Genomic DNA, 14,041 nt, shown 5'->3' on the forward strand with positions numbered 1-14,041 from the left:
TAAAGGCCTTCTGAAGCGAAGTGATGCGTCTATGTAAGAAATATATCCGTATTTAACAAGTTATAAGTAAAATATCTAGCTTATGCTGGACCGCCTTCCGTACAAAAAAAAAAAAAAAAAAAAAAGTGCAAAACTCACAGTACATCCTACACCTAGGATGGCTTGAGGGTGAGTAAAGCTTGAGGTTATTTTCATTTTAAAGTGAACTAATCCTTTAAGCCCAAAGTATACTTCAGCCGCCTGCATTCCGTGGGGGTCCATGCACTTTGTATTTCTACAAATTTTTATATTATCAGTTGTTTACTATATAAAAATTGGCAACAGTTGACATTAAGGGTGGGGGGGATCGATACAGCATAGTATTGCAATATTTTTCAGACGCCAAATCTCGATATTTTCAGGGAGTGAATTTTGATGGTGAAGATGGATGGTTAAAACACTTTGCATCATCATCTCCTGAGAGCTTATCTGTTACATTACTGTTACATACAGTCAGAGATACTGGTTATATACTTTTGAAATCAAACTTATGTTTTTGTGTACATCTTGTACCCAAGTTTTATGCTGTTAATGGAAAATGTATGTATTTTCCTATAACAACAGTTAAACAGTGTAAAACTGCTTAAAACAATATTTATTGTAAAAACAAATGCACTGAACTGAATAAAGAAATGCACAAACATTTTTGTTTGACAACCGCAATTTAATAGGTTAAGATTATCCCCAACTGACAAACAAAACAGAATCATTTAAAATGACATACTTTCAGTAACTAAGTTTTCAAGGATGACGATTTCATTATGACATAGTTTTTAAAAAATGAATAAAAGGGAAAAAATAAACTGTATGTAATAAAAAAAGACAAAATGTTAGCTTTTATTAACATAAAAAATGCATATTTGCCAATATAGCAAGGTTAAAAAAGTTAAAAACAAAGGGGTGGGAAGAAAAAAAAAAAAAAAAAAATGTTGATGCATGTTGAAAAATGTCTATAGCAACACAATAAAAGCCAGAATCAGATATTCACTGTTAAAGTCATTTTACCACACATGTATATGAGGGAACGCATTTTGTACAATGACCCAATAAAGAACAAAAGGAAAGTAAAAACAGAATCATTAACAATACATAAGGCAGAGTTTACTCGCTGTTGTTCTTTTTTCCTCAGAAACCGCAGTTCTAAGATATTGCCAGATATAGCATTTTGGAGAAAACTTTTCAAATAATAAAAAAAAAGCAACGGTTTGAATGGTGGATGTTTGGAGATCATCCCTTGATAATTCTCTTCCCCTCACAAACTAATTGGTTTATAGTTGCCAAGCATGCGCCACAAGCTATTTCAAACCTGCATGCTATTGATATTTCATGTTTCAAAGCACAAATCCTTTCAATAAAGAAAAAAAATCCTGAGATGCGCTAGCTATTTTCCTCCTTACGTGTCCACTGGGGGAAACGAACATTGAAGAACCCGGATTCTGTCTACTTATTTTTTGGGGGATTTTTTGCCCCGACTATGACTTATTTGTTGTCCCTGCTGCACTCACAGCTCCAAACTTGGACAAAGTTTGGCTCAAAAGCTGACACTCTCTGCTGACCACACAATCGGCCAATAAAGCGTCAGCTTCCCGGCCACTTCAAATGGCAGGAACAAGGCGAAACTCGCCTCAAGAACCAGACCTAAAGAGAAACGGCACGTTTCTCTTGCCGAAATACAGAAAAAAAAAAATCTATGAAAATGCTGCCAGCAGCTGAATCTGCTGCCAATGCAGAAGGGACACGTTACAAGTGCTGGTCCCTCTGGCAACAGACAGATATAGAGAGCTGAACCAAGCACCTGGATCTTAAGGAAAGAGAATATATTTGGCCTTGGTGCAAAAGGTAAAAACATCTGAGTCAGTTCGGCTTCTGTAGTGACATCGCTCAGTGTCTGTGCAGTCTGCCGACAAAGTGTAAAACGGATCAGTGGGTAACAACTAGCATACTGTTCAATAACAGGTCTACACTGCTTTGGAACATGTTTTGCGAACAAAAAAAATCTCAATTTCTTCAGACTGACTGATGCAATTGTTGGGCGTTAGGAAATACATCATGCTTTCACAAAATTAGCAGAACTTTAAGGCCTTTCCAGTTACTTCTGAATCACTTTGCTAATTAATTATTCACATAGATTTAAGAACCTAATCAACAAATTCAATGGAGAAAAAAAAAAATGACTCAACAGAATGATTGAGTCATAAATTGGCAAACTAAAAAAAACAAATAATACTTAGCCGTTTAAATATAATTAAATATTAAATAGTGTAACTACAGTACTGTTTAAAAGTTTGGGGTCGGTAAGATGTTTAAAGTCTCTCTTATGCTCAAAAATGTGCATTTATTTGATCAAAAATACAGTAAAAACAGTAATATTGTAAAATATTATTACAATTTAAAAATACCTGTTTTCTAATTGAATATATTTTAAAACGTAATTTATTCCTGTGATCAAAACTGAATTTTCAGCATCATAACTCCAGTCTTCAGTGTCACATGATCCTTCAGAAATCATTCTAATGTGATTTGCTGCTCAAGAAACATTTATTAATATTATCAGTGTGGAAAAGAAATGTCTTTACTCTTACTTTTAATCAATTTTAATGCATCCTTGATTAATAAAACTTAATTTCCTTTTAAAAAATTGGAGCCCAAACTTTTGTACGGTAGTGTATAATCATTACTGAAAATTAAAAAATGGCTCACTTTTTTTTGTTATTTTAATTCCCATTACACTTCTATGGCTAGAAAATACTGATATTATAATTATCTGATATTTTCCAGATATTTTTCAGGTTTCTAATGACTGAATTAAAATAAAAAATAGCTTATTTGCTCTGTAATTCCACTGCTCATATTGAGATAAAAACAGTAAAGCAGTGCCTTTCATTTAACATATGTGAACTGTATAACAGAAAGAAGGTTCCACTCAGGTTTGTGTCAGTCAATGTAATGCAGTTAGAATGTATCACCACTAGATGGATACCTGCATCTGTTTTCTAATATCAAAATGTACACTAAGTGCACAGACAACAAATAAAAAAAAGAAGCCTTTTTTTCATAACTAACCGACACTGGACCAGTCTGGGTAAAGATAGCAGCTTACAAGAGGTTGGAAACGACAAGCCAGATATCAATTGTGATGTTTACTTAAGTTTGTTTTCATTGTTGTGGCAGTTTCAAGGGAGCAATTTCCAGTGATGAAATTGAACCGCTCTCCTTGAGGAATTCATTAGAATGAGAGAAAATAGTCCCCTTGTCGATGTCTTTCCTGGAGGGAATAAGCCGGACGTGGACCCTGGGGCACGAGCGCGACACGCTGCCAGCTAATAAAGCTCGGGGCTAAGTGGAGACAGTCGTTAAAAGAATACAAATAAACAAGCAAATACGAGTGGGCGACACTTTGGGGGATTGATTGGCATGTGCAATTAAAAAGACTCACAAATAGAGTTTTATAGTTAAAAAGTTTCAATGTTATGCTAATTTTGCGAATGCTAAACGGCCATCAAACTTTAATAAATAAGCAAAAACACCAGAGCAAATGGTTTAAGTCATTTCATTTTATTTATTTTTTCCATTTCAATTAGCATATAAAGAATTAATGTGCATCTTGAATGTTAAACATGTTCAAATAAACCGTCAAAAAAAGACAAATAAATAAAAAGTTGCCTTTCCTTCCCCCTCCCAAAGGATTTGGGTGAAAGTAGAGAGAGTACAGTCTGGCAGACCGTGAGCGTCCGATTCATGTGTGCTTTACCGCGGTAAAGGATCCAGATCTCGCTGGAGAAGGCTTGTTGAGATAAATACATACTATCATCTATAAGGCAACAAGCATAATCTGTTATCGTGTTAACATAAGGCGAAAGAAAAAGGTGATTATTGCAAAATACATTAAAAAAAGAAAAAGGTAAACACTAAAAATCCTCTCGACTAAAGTTACAAAAAACATACCATTTTATACTTGGTACGATCACAGCAAATCATACTGTCTGCAAAAGGTGCTGCATAATAGCTGCTGTCTGTATAGTATAACTTCATACGCTTGTGCAACTCATATTAGACAGAGTCTGCCAAAGATCACAAGCCACATTCTGGAAAGCAGCACAGGAGCACATAGATTACAGTCTGGAAGAGGTCAAAAGTTTTCGTGAACATAGCAGAATTGTACAAGGCCAAACGGACTCACGTGTTGCACTGTAAAAAAGTCATTTGTAAACGTACCTTTTTCAGGATGCTATTATACACACCGTTTGTGTTGCATGTAAACCAACTGAATGATGTAATTGTTGCCAATCTCTTAAAAAAAAAATAAAAATATTGGTTTACACGAAGAAAGGCACGCGCTTTGCGCTTTCAGAACGAGGCACTATGAAGGCGTAGAGAATGTGCGAATATTTATAAGTTACTGCATTGCAAGTGAGGCCGTCGCATTAATCATTTATTAAAGTTCAAGTATCAGCCGTAAAGGTGCGGATACTGGGAAGAATTTGCTTTTTAAAATGGACTTCATTCTGAATGCTTTATTTGATAAAGCAAATGTATTGTCATGATCAAGGATTTATTTAATGCATTTTAAACCGCAAAATGTTTGAATATAAACATGTTTAGGTGCAGAAAGGATGGTGAGGAAATGAAAAATACTTGAGTGCATGTTTTTCTGGCATCACAGCAAGATGCAAGTACAAACTGCTGAAGTTTAGATATGGACTAGTTATTTAGCCCATAAAAACTGTGACAAATACCACTATGATATCATGCTCTTTTAATAGAACGACAAACCTCCGAAATGTTTTAAAGCAAGAAAGTTGCTTTCTAAGGGGAATTTTCATTTTCTTTTTATAGAGATGTTTTTCTCATAAAAAAAAGTTCTTGGAAGGGTTGTTACAGGATTGTGAAAAACATATCAGATTTTGCATTTGCTAATGTGGTGACAGAAAAAAAAAATAAAATAAAATGGAGGTATATACGCAATCATCGCACTGGGCCACCATCGAAAAGAGCAAAAATCAAGTCAAACCAGTTTACAACACTGCTTAATTTCCCATTTTCTTCTTTGGAGTGCTATATCGAAAGGTCAAGGTCATTTTTTTATGTAGTTCTAGTAAACCAAAGGCCTTGCTTTGAGCCTTATGTTTTGTACTGAAAGATGACAGGTTGCATTATGATGGAGTAAAACAAGCTTAAATGTCATTGGTGGGCCAGATGAAGGTCTTCAGAGTAGAAGCAAGAGGAATCGGGTAGCAAACTCAGTTTGCGATCGTCAAGGCTTGCATGTGCTTGGCGATGCTGTATACGTAGGTGATGTCAGGTCTTTTCTCTGGGTCAGGGTTGATGCACATATCTACCAGTTTTCTCAGCTTGTGGAAAAAAAAAAGATAAAAATATGTTAATTCATAATACAGATCCATAATATAAAGCTCCAGATAAACTCCAGCAAGAGCCTGAACTTTTGAATGGTAGAGTGTATGTACACTGCCCAGCCAAAAAAAAAAGTTGCTGTTTGGATTTTAAATGGCAAATACTTAAGAATCTATGAATGGATCATTATTACAGTTATTATTATGTTTCTAGCATGTTATATGTTTGGCAACGGTCCCTTAAAGATGGAGTGTGAAGCTTTTCATTTCTTAATGTAGGAAGACACATCACGGCCACATTCCAGGATGACAATGTCAAGATTCAGAGAATGGTTCAGAGAGAATTAAGAATCATTTTCACACATGATTTGGCATGATTTGGAGTCCAGACCTTAATTTCATTGAAAGTGTTTGGGATGTGCTGGAGGACACTTTACAGAGTGCTCACCTCTTGCATTGTCAATAATCTTGACCAAAAATTGATGCACCCCTTGATGGAAATAACATCACACCATTTATTTTCATCGAGAAAAAACTTACAAAAACTTACACAGAGGTTAAGGTCAGTGCCAATTCATGTGTGAAAATGATTCTTCATGCTCCTTCCCAACAATTCTTTCACAGTTTGAGCCTGATGAACCTTGACATTGTCATCCTGGAATATGGCTATGATATATCTTAATACCAATAATGTATGCCAAAAATATGATATGCAAGAAAAATAATAATCATTGTAATAATGATCCATCCATAGACAAAAAAAAAAAAAAAAAAAAAAAAAAAAAAATATATATATATATATATATATATATATATATATATATATATATATATATATATATATATATATATATATATATATATATATATATATATATATATATATATATATATATATATATATATATATATATATATATATATATATATATATATAACACGATGAGGCGAATAATTAAATCGCAAATTAATCTCACATCAAATTGGGCTGAGAAATGACTCCCAAAAGATAATTTAAAGACATTATTGTGTTAAATGAGAAAAGCATCAAATACACATTATAAAAAGTAGCTTTAGAAAGAAATATTATATTCAATTCAACATAGAATTTATTATACAAACTTTTAGGCTGCAACGCCCATGAGGGCGAGTAAACGATGACAGAGTTTTAATTAAACTTTTCATTGAACTATACCTTTAATGTTTTTTTATTAATTTAAAAATTATTATTTTTTTAATGAAATAATACTCTAAATAAGAAACTAAAACTGCCAGTAGGTGGTGGTAAATGTGTAAATGAAGTCATTGAGTCATTCATTTATTCGCTCAAACAACTGATTCATTCAGTAATGAAGTTAATGGCTCTCTTTATGAAATGTCAACTGTATGAAATGTCAGATCACAGACCCTATGCAGGTCTGGGGTGGGGCGGGTGCGTTCAAAACTAGCACATTTTTTTCCATAACCAATTAATTAAACACATTAAATCGACAGCCCTATAATTTTTTTCAAAACTTCTTTTTCCACTGTCACTAATGCAGACAATTTTTTTATTTTGTGTTTTTAAATAAACAAATTATAATATTAATAGTAATAATAAATACGAAACAAAAAATATATATTTGTCATCACATTCGCAATAGTTTTAGTTGGAGTCTGGAGCCCTGTATCAGTCATTGGTTTAAGACAAACAATTGATGATTGACAAAAATTGCAAGTGTTTCAGAGAACAGAGCTCAGAGAACAGGAGAGCCGAGGGAAAGGCTCCAAGCAATGTAACTTCCAGCAAGAAGCCCTCTGGCCCCGCAAATGTTTGTTAATTCTCTGCTACAAACATTCTACACAAAAAAGTACACAAACATACAATCCCTGCAAGTCAGGGATGGGGAAAGAGAGTTGTGATGCTGCACTGAGAAATAAACTGAGCCCAAGCAAGCAGCAGCAGCATCATTAAAAGTGGGGGGGGGAGAAAAAAAGCGGAAGGAAAGAAGATGCCCCTGTGTCGGATCGCCATGGCAACCGCCTCTCTTGCCGGGGCCTGGCTGCTGTTGCATGGCGCGGCGTCTCCTAATCAGCCCGGCATGTGAAATGCAAATGCAGACAGTCTGAGAATTAGTGGAGAAAAAATAGGGGGCGGCGGCAGTGGGGGCGAGTAAGGATGCAGATATGTAAAATATTCATGCTTCTGCACGAGAGAAACGCGGGGGGTTCGATGGTCGCAGTTTTTTTCCCCCCCGTTTTAAGGGGGGCTGTCTGTCAGGTGAGATACAAGGAGACGGTAAATGACACACCAAAGATGAGCGGCTGACACTTTTTTGCCTTTCGCCTTCAGGAGCATTGTTTACATGTAGACAGGGAGGGAGGCAGGCCTTCCTGCAGCACTGGAAAGCTGAAGGAAGTGCTGAATGGAGGATGAGTCGTGCCAGGCTTGTAAATAATAATAATGGCAGCTTTGGTCGGACGTGCCGGATCTATCGGAGGATTTTGAGGGTACTCCAATGGTTGACATCAGAGAGTGCCAGCACGTTACGAGGAAAGACTGGCAGTGCTTTCCATGCTGGAAATGCACATGCTGGTTTGGTTATGGTCAGTTTGATGGACCAATATTGAACATGCTGTTCACAAGCATGAGGAGTAACTAACTACAAGCTGTGACGCTGCTAAATAAAAGAGATCGTTCTGATCATTTGGTCATCATTTACTCACCCTCATGTTGTTCCAAACCTGTTTGACTTTTGAAAAATCTCGCAGGGTTTTTGTACATACAATGAGGTGTTTTTTTGGACCCCATTGGCTTCCAATGTAGGGACAAAAACAAACTTTTCTAAGCTCTGAGAGTAGGCACAACAATGCAGCCAGATTAGCACATTTCAGCTAAATTTCACAGGACAAAATGGTCATTGCCTATTGTCAATGTTGTAGTGATGCATGAGGCACAGCTCGCAAAGAAGTCACTTTCCGTCCAAGCAACTTGGTCAATGCAGAGAATCTGCTTCAATTCAAACCAGTTACGAAATCTGCATGTGGAAATCTTTCACCCCCATACAAAATTCCCAAATGCATGTATACCTATTAAAATGACTGGATTTCGCCCACAAAAAATTGCTGAGTAACAGTAAATGTGAACATACTCTCTTAAAAAAATAAAAAATAAATAAAAAATGGTGGGTTGTTTCAATGTTTGGGTCAAACCGCTTAAACCATTGAGTTTAAAAATTTCAACCAATGGTTGGGTTTGTCCATATTTGACCCAAACATGAGTTGAAACAACCCAGCATTTTTAGAGTGTACCATTACAAGAATAAAATACAGGTGATGAGTGTAAAAATGTTTTGAGCTTGAAACATACCTCTTCAGAGTAATGGTCAGACGGTAATGGGGGGTAGTCACACTGCTCAATCTTTTTACACAGCGAGTACAGGTTCATTTTGTCCCCGTAGAATGGACTCTGCAAGGCAGCCATCTATGTGAGAAGAAAAGAAATGTGACTTTCAGAGAGAAAGACGTATGGTTCTAACTAGCTAGCTTTATTAAAAATAAATAAATAAATAAATAGCAATATGGCAAGTTATCAGATTTATTAAGGTTGCAATCTAAAAAAAGGTATGAGTAGTGAAAATGCATTCCTATGAATAAAAACAAACATTTACTTATATTTTACTGTCATTTACATGATTGTTCTCTCAAAAGACAGAATTCGTTTACTCCAATGCAAGTACACATATCTCTCATACACAAGCCTGCAATGCACACTAAATCTTCATCAAGCATGGTCTGTCTGTGGAAGAGACTACGGTGTCCCACGTCACAGATGGTAGCAGACAACTGCCATCTGTTTGTTTGAGACGTCAAAAAGCTAAGAGTCAAGTCTATAGAGCATGCATCATGTCAACCTCAAGATGCTGTGCGTTGCATTAACGATATTAAGCACAATAAACCTTCTTTTGCTTTATTGACATTGATGCTTCCATGAAGAACCTTTAACATCCATAGAAACTTTCCACTGCAAAAAGTTTTTTTTATTGTGGAAAAAGTTTACACGATTATTAAAACATTCTTCACACTAAAAAAAAAAAAAAAAAAACTTTCAGGAACTGTTCATTTTGAGAAATCCAATATAGTTCTTCTATGGCACCACTGCAAACCTTTATTTATAAGAGTGTGGAACTTTTAATTGCAGAAAAGGTTCTTTAGATCATTAGAAACATGGTTCTTTCAAGAACTGTCCACAGAAAGGTTCTTTAAGGAAACAAAAATGGTTCTTCTATGGCATCACTGCAAAAACCTCCTTTTGAAACTTTATTGTTATGAGCACACTCAGAATATTATAGTTAACTGAAGACTTTAACTGTAGGCTCATTTAACTTGCAATTTCACAAAGTTATACATTTTTACAAAGTTTTATTTCTGACTTATTAAATTGATAGTTCACCAAATAAACCGTTTACTCGTGTCATTCTAAAACATTATTTTGTTCTTAATATTACTTTGTTCTGTTGAACACAAACAAAGATATTTTGGGTAACAAGCTAATTGAACTCTTTAATGCCGTTCAGAGCGTTGCGTTCTCAGGTTATAAATTAAACCAGTCATAGTAAAAGTTCTCAGGCTATGAGTCAACTCTCAATATTTCAGCCAAACAATGTTACATGTTGCTATTCTAGCATCATCTTTGGTCACGATAAAATGCTGACATGTTTACTAGTTGCAGTTTTTAACTAAAAACAGAAAACTTTATGCATTTTAGCCTTTCAATTACATGACAAGGCAATTTGATGGCCTGAAAACACAAATGGGTTTGAAAATGAAAATTAAACAAAAAGTAAACTACAAAAACATGAATTTGTGAAAACGGTGACATGATGCGCATGCATATTACATGTTCAGTCTGTAGGCGCATAGTGTTTCTTTACAAAGTGAGATCGCCAACTACTGGCCTGGCAGCATAATACAGCCTTTATAATCAGTTTTGTGGATCCGTGTGAATGGCGATTGTATTGATAATATTGTCACCTGTACACAAAAAACGCATAGGGAAAAACTTCATTTTTAGTACATCGTTGTGTAAAAGTACCCTCAATTGTCAAAATTTGGGTGCATAACTAGCTTTTTGTCCATATAATAGAAATAACTCCAATGGACCCCACTGACTTTTATTGTATGGACCAAAAAAAAAATAATAATCTTTTGTGTTCCATTTTTCAATAACATCAGGGTCTGTAAATGATGACCAATTTTTAATTTTTGTGTGAAAAGTCCCTTTAAGTAGAACTGTGTGATAACAGTTAAACTGAAGTCTATTACAGGATAAAAACAATCACGCCACAGGTGACAAGCATCTTGAAAAGAAACACTATTAAAAATGTGCAGGAACTGTAAGTGCATTGGGGCTGAATAAATCTCAACGCATCCATTTACTTGACACTTCTAAACCCACATTCGCCAACTCATGGCCAATTAGCTTTCTGTATCTGGCCTGACACACTTAGCAAAGAAAATTATGGATGTTCTGTCCCAAGAAAGCACAACAACACCAAAAAATAAAATGCAACAACAAAGCTTTTAAAAAAAGGACGATGGCATTTCAGTAGATGTTTTGTGACATCAATGCAGAAGATAAAAAAAAAAAACAATGTCGACGTCACAGTTTTGGGACATAAATCATAGTGATACTGAGGAGATGGTTGTAGTGCATCCTGTTAGCCTGGAGCTGTGCAATCCCGCTCAGCCAGGAAGGTGATGCTTTGATGACGTTATGAGATTATGATACCGCAAAAGCAGACTGGCAAAAACAGCCCCAAGCAAATCCACTGAAAAAAGCTTTCCAGATGCCAAGCATGCAAGCCACACAGTACTCGCACAAAACCACTACACCGAAAAAGCACACTGGACGAGAACTCAATTAAATTGACATAGAAGGACAGAGAGAAAATGGCAAGCGAGTTAACGGGGATGGGGTGTTGGGGGGTGTGATCGAGCGAGTCGAAACGACGGTTTGGGCTGTCAGAGGAGGAGCGGAGGAGAGGAACGCGGAGTGGCAGAACTCATGGAGCAGAGCCAGTTTCATCACTGCTCCACACAAAACGGAGGAAGAGGGAGTCCCTCTCTAATCACCGGCAGTGCAGGAACTGGGAGGACTGGGATGTTGTAACATGTACCATTCCCAGTACTTCATGTATGGACTAAATGTGTCAGAGCAAAAGTCACCAAGAAAATGCTCAGGTGTTGTGTGCGAGTAAGTCCAAAGAAACCACACCCAAGTCTCAATGCCTGCATTCACAAAGCAGCAAAAAATCTCATTTAAGTGACATAAAAACAAGCGTGGCCACTGAATATTATAACCAAAGTGACTCTTACATTTTTAGGATTCACATTTATTCAAGAGCAAGTTTGGTTAGCCTGTGAGGTGTTGCGTTTTTTCCCTTGTGGGGTTCCAGTAACTCAAACAACATGGAGAAAAATGGATGTCCCGTTGCAAGAAAGCATAATGATACAAAAAAATTAAGTACAACAATGAAGCTTTTTAAAAGCAAACAAAAAAAAAAACAAATAGATGCACAACTTTGCTAAAGCAGAAAGTGATGAACAGCAAACAAAAATGTGAGTTGTGTGTCATCTGAAAGTTTTATATTTAGTCACTGCCTTCCATCAAAACGGCTCCAAAGCCATTCAAAGTAGCTTTTAATTAAGATTAAATTAATTAAGATTCTTGTGTACAAGTTATTTATAATATTTATTTATAAATGGACACATTGTGTGTTATATATTACCATTAACGTAATCTATGATGTAAAATGTTCGTTGACAACCTCTTTTTCCACAACAAAAACGAGACGACACCAAAGCTTCTTGATTTACTAGCACCCAGCTATGACTCAGAAAGTTGTTCAAAATCCTGCCACGCCACAGAGCGCCATTTACATTATTTTACACTAAATTTATATTATATTTCTTTCAAATCATCATTAATGTACATACTGACTTCACGCTGTGCTGCAAGATACATTAGTTTTACAATCTTCATGTTTAACAGCTTGAATAAAGTCTAAAAATATTAATAAATGTAGCCTTTTCTTTCATTTTTCCATGTACACTAACCTCAGTGCGAAAAAATAAAGCATAGGCATATGTAACGTTTCCCTGTCGACTTAAAACTCACCCATCGTGCAGCTCTTCTATCAGGAGTCGATTGAAAATTGAGCTTGCGCATATATAATGTGCGCATCCAGTGTGCTATACCTGTGAGTTGTCCCGAGATGCGGCGCGGCTCTGATCTTCTCGACCGGTGTACGACCCAATTAAAAATATAACTTTTAAATGACACAATCATTATAACTTTGAACAAAATAATCATTATTATCAATTTAAGCATTATGCAGCATGACGAAATTGTGACTAAGATTATAATTGACTAAAACTAGACTAAAATGCCCACACATTAATGTCCAGTTTCACAGACAAGGCTTAGCCTAGCCTTTAGTCCCAGACTAAAATGCATGTTTAAGCTGTTTTACTGAAAGCAACTTGCACTGACATATCTTAGAAAAAAAATATTATTTTATTTAATATTTTAAGGCATGTTTATAAAAGCTACTTAAATGTCCTAATTAAACTATGGCCTAATCCTGGCTTAATCTAAGCCCTGTCTGTGAAACCGGCCACTATCGACTAAAACTTGACCAAACAAAAACAGCACAAGGTTGACTAATTATGATCAAAACTAACAAGTACATGAGACAGGACTAAGTAAAGACTAAATAAAAAAAATAGTTGACAAAATTAACACTAGTATATACAAATATGTATATTTCATTAAACATTTTCTTCTCATAAATAAATGTTTAACATTCAAAAGGCAAATCATTTGCTTCACTGTCTGTAGAACAATCAGTGCAGAACGAATCCAGCAGTAAAAGTAGCACTTGCATCATCAAACGCCATTAAAATTCAATTAAAAATGAATAAAGTAGTCAGGTAAACTTAGACATGCTTTTTACAGGTAGGTAGGATGAAAATAATGGATCCAAAACTCAATTTTTGTAGAAAATATTGAACTTCATGTCCTTCTTGTTCCTCCATCAGTTATGAGGATGAAAATGTGTGTAAGTAGGTGTGACAGTAATAGGCACAGTGAATAAGTGTGTTTTGACCAGACTGAATTTGTTTTTCCAGTGAAAAAAATTCTTCAACAAAAGGGTAGGTGTTTTTTTTTTCCTCATACAGACTCAAGATGATATACCTATAGTGTCATTTCATAGCAACATCTGTCATTCCAATGTGCTGCCACTCTTGCGAAGAGTTCCTCAAGATAATTGCGACGTGCAGTACCGTAAAACAGCATTTAGTGCAATGAAAATGCAGTCGCGGATGTGACTGTTTACATGCGGTATGCGTACCTGTGGGAGTGTGGCCACAGAGGGGGGTCAGGGGCAAGTAGCAGCTGTAGCCAGCAAAGGGTTAAACAAGGACCACCATATTTTCATGCATCTTCTGCTTCTGACAGATGAAAAATGTCAACTGTCCTGTTTTTATTTTGGAGTTTTTGCACTATTCATCTGGTTCATTAGTGCCTGGGCGCTCTTGGCCCTGACAGCTGCTCGCCCCGTGCTCCCGGCCCCTGAATTTTTCAGGCTAATTTGATTCGGGGCGCC

The 14,041-nt window shown here is 36.0% G+C and overlaps 1 protein-coding gene across 1 annotated transcript in view; it reads right to left on the reverse strand.

The window, feature by feature from the left end:
- Positions 1-241: 241 nt before the first annotated feature.
- The window catches only part of nek7 (NIMA-related kinase 7), a 79,774-nt gene continuing 65,974 nt past the window's right edge, over positions 242-14,041 (reverse strand). The window contains exons 9-10 of the mRNA XM_067396285.1: positions 8,740-8,853; positions 242-5,390 (exon numbers count right to left, since the gene is read on the reverse strand). Of these exons, the coding sequence (XP_067252386.1) occupies positions 5,280-5,390; positions 8,740-8,853 (225 nt within the window). The 3' untranslated portion in view covers positions 242-5,279. The remainder of the gene's footprint in view (positions 5,391-8,739; positions 8,854-14,041) is intronic.

The sequence above is a fragment of the Chanodichthys erythropterus genome, chromosome 10 (assembly GCF_024489055.1).
Source record: "Chanodichthys erythropterus isolate Z2021 chromosome 10, ASM2448905v1, whole genome shotgun sequence".
NCBI lineage: Eukaryota > Metazoa > Chordata > Actinopteri > Cypriniformes > Xenocyprididae > Chanodichthys > Chanodichthys erythropterus.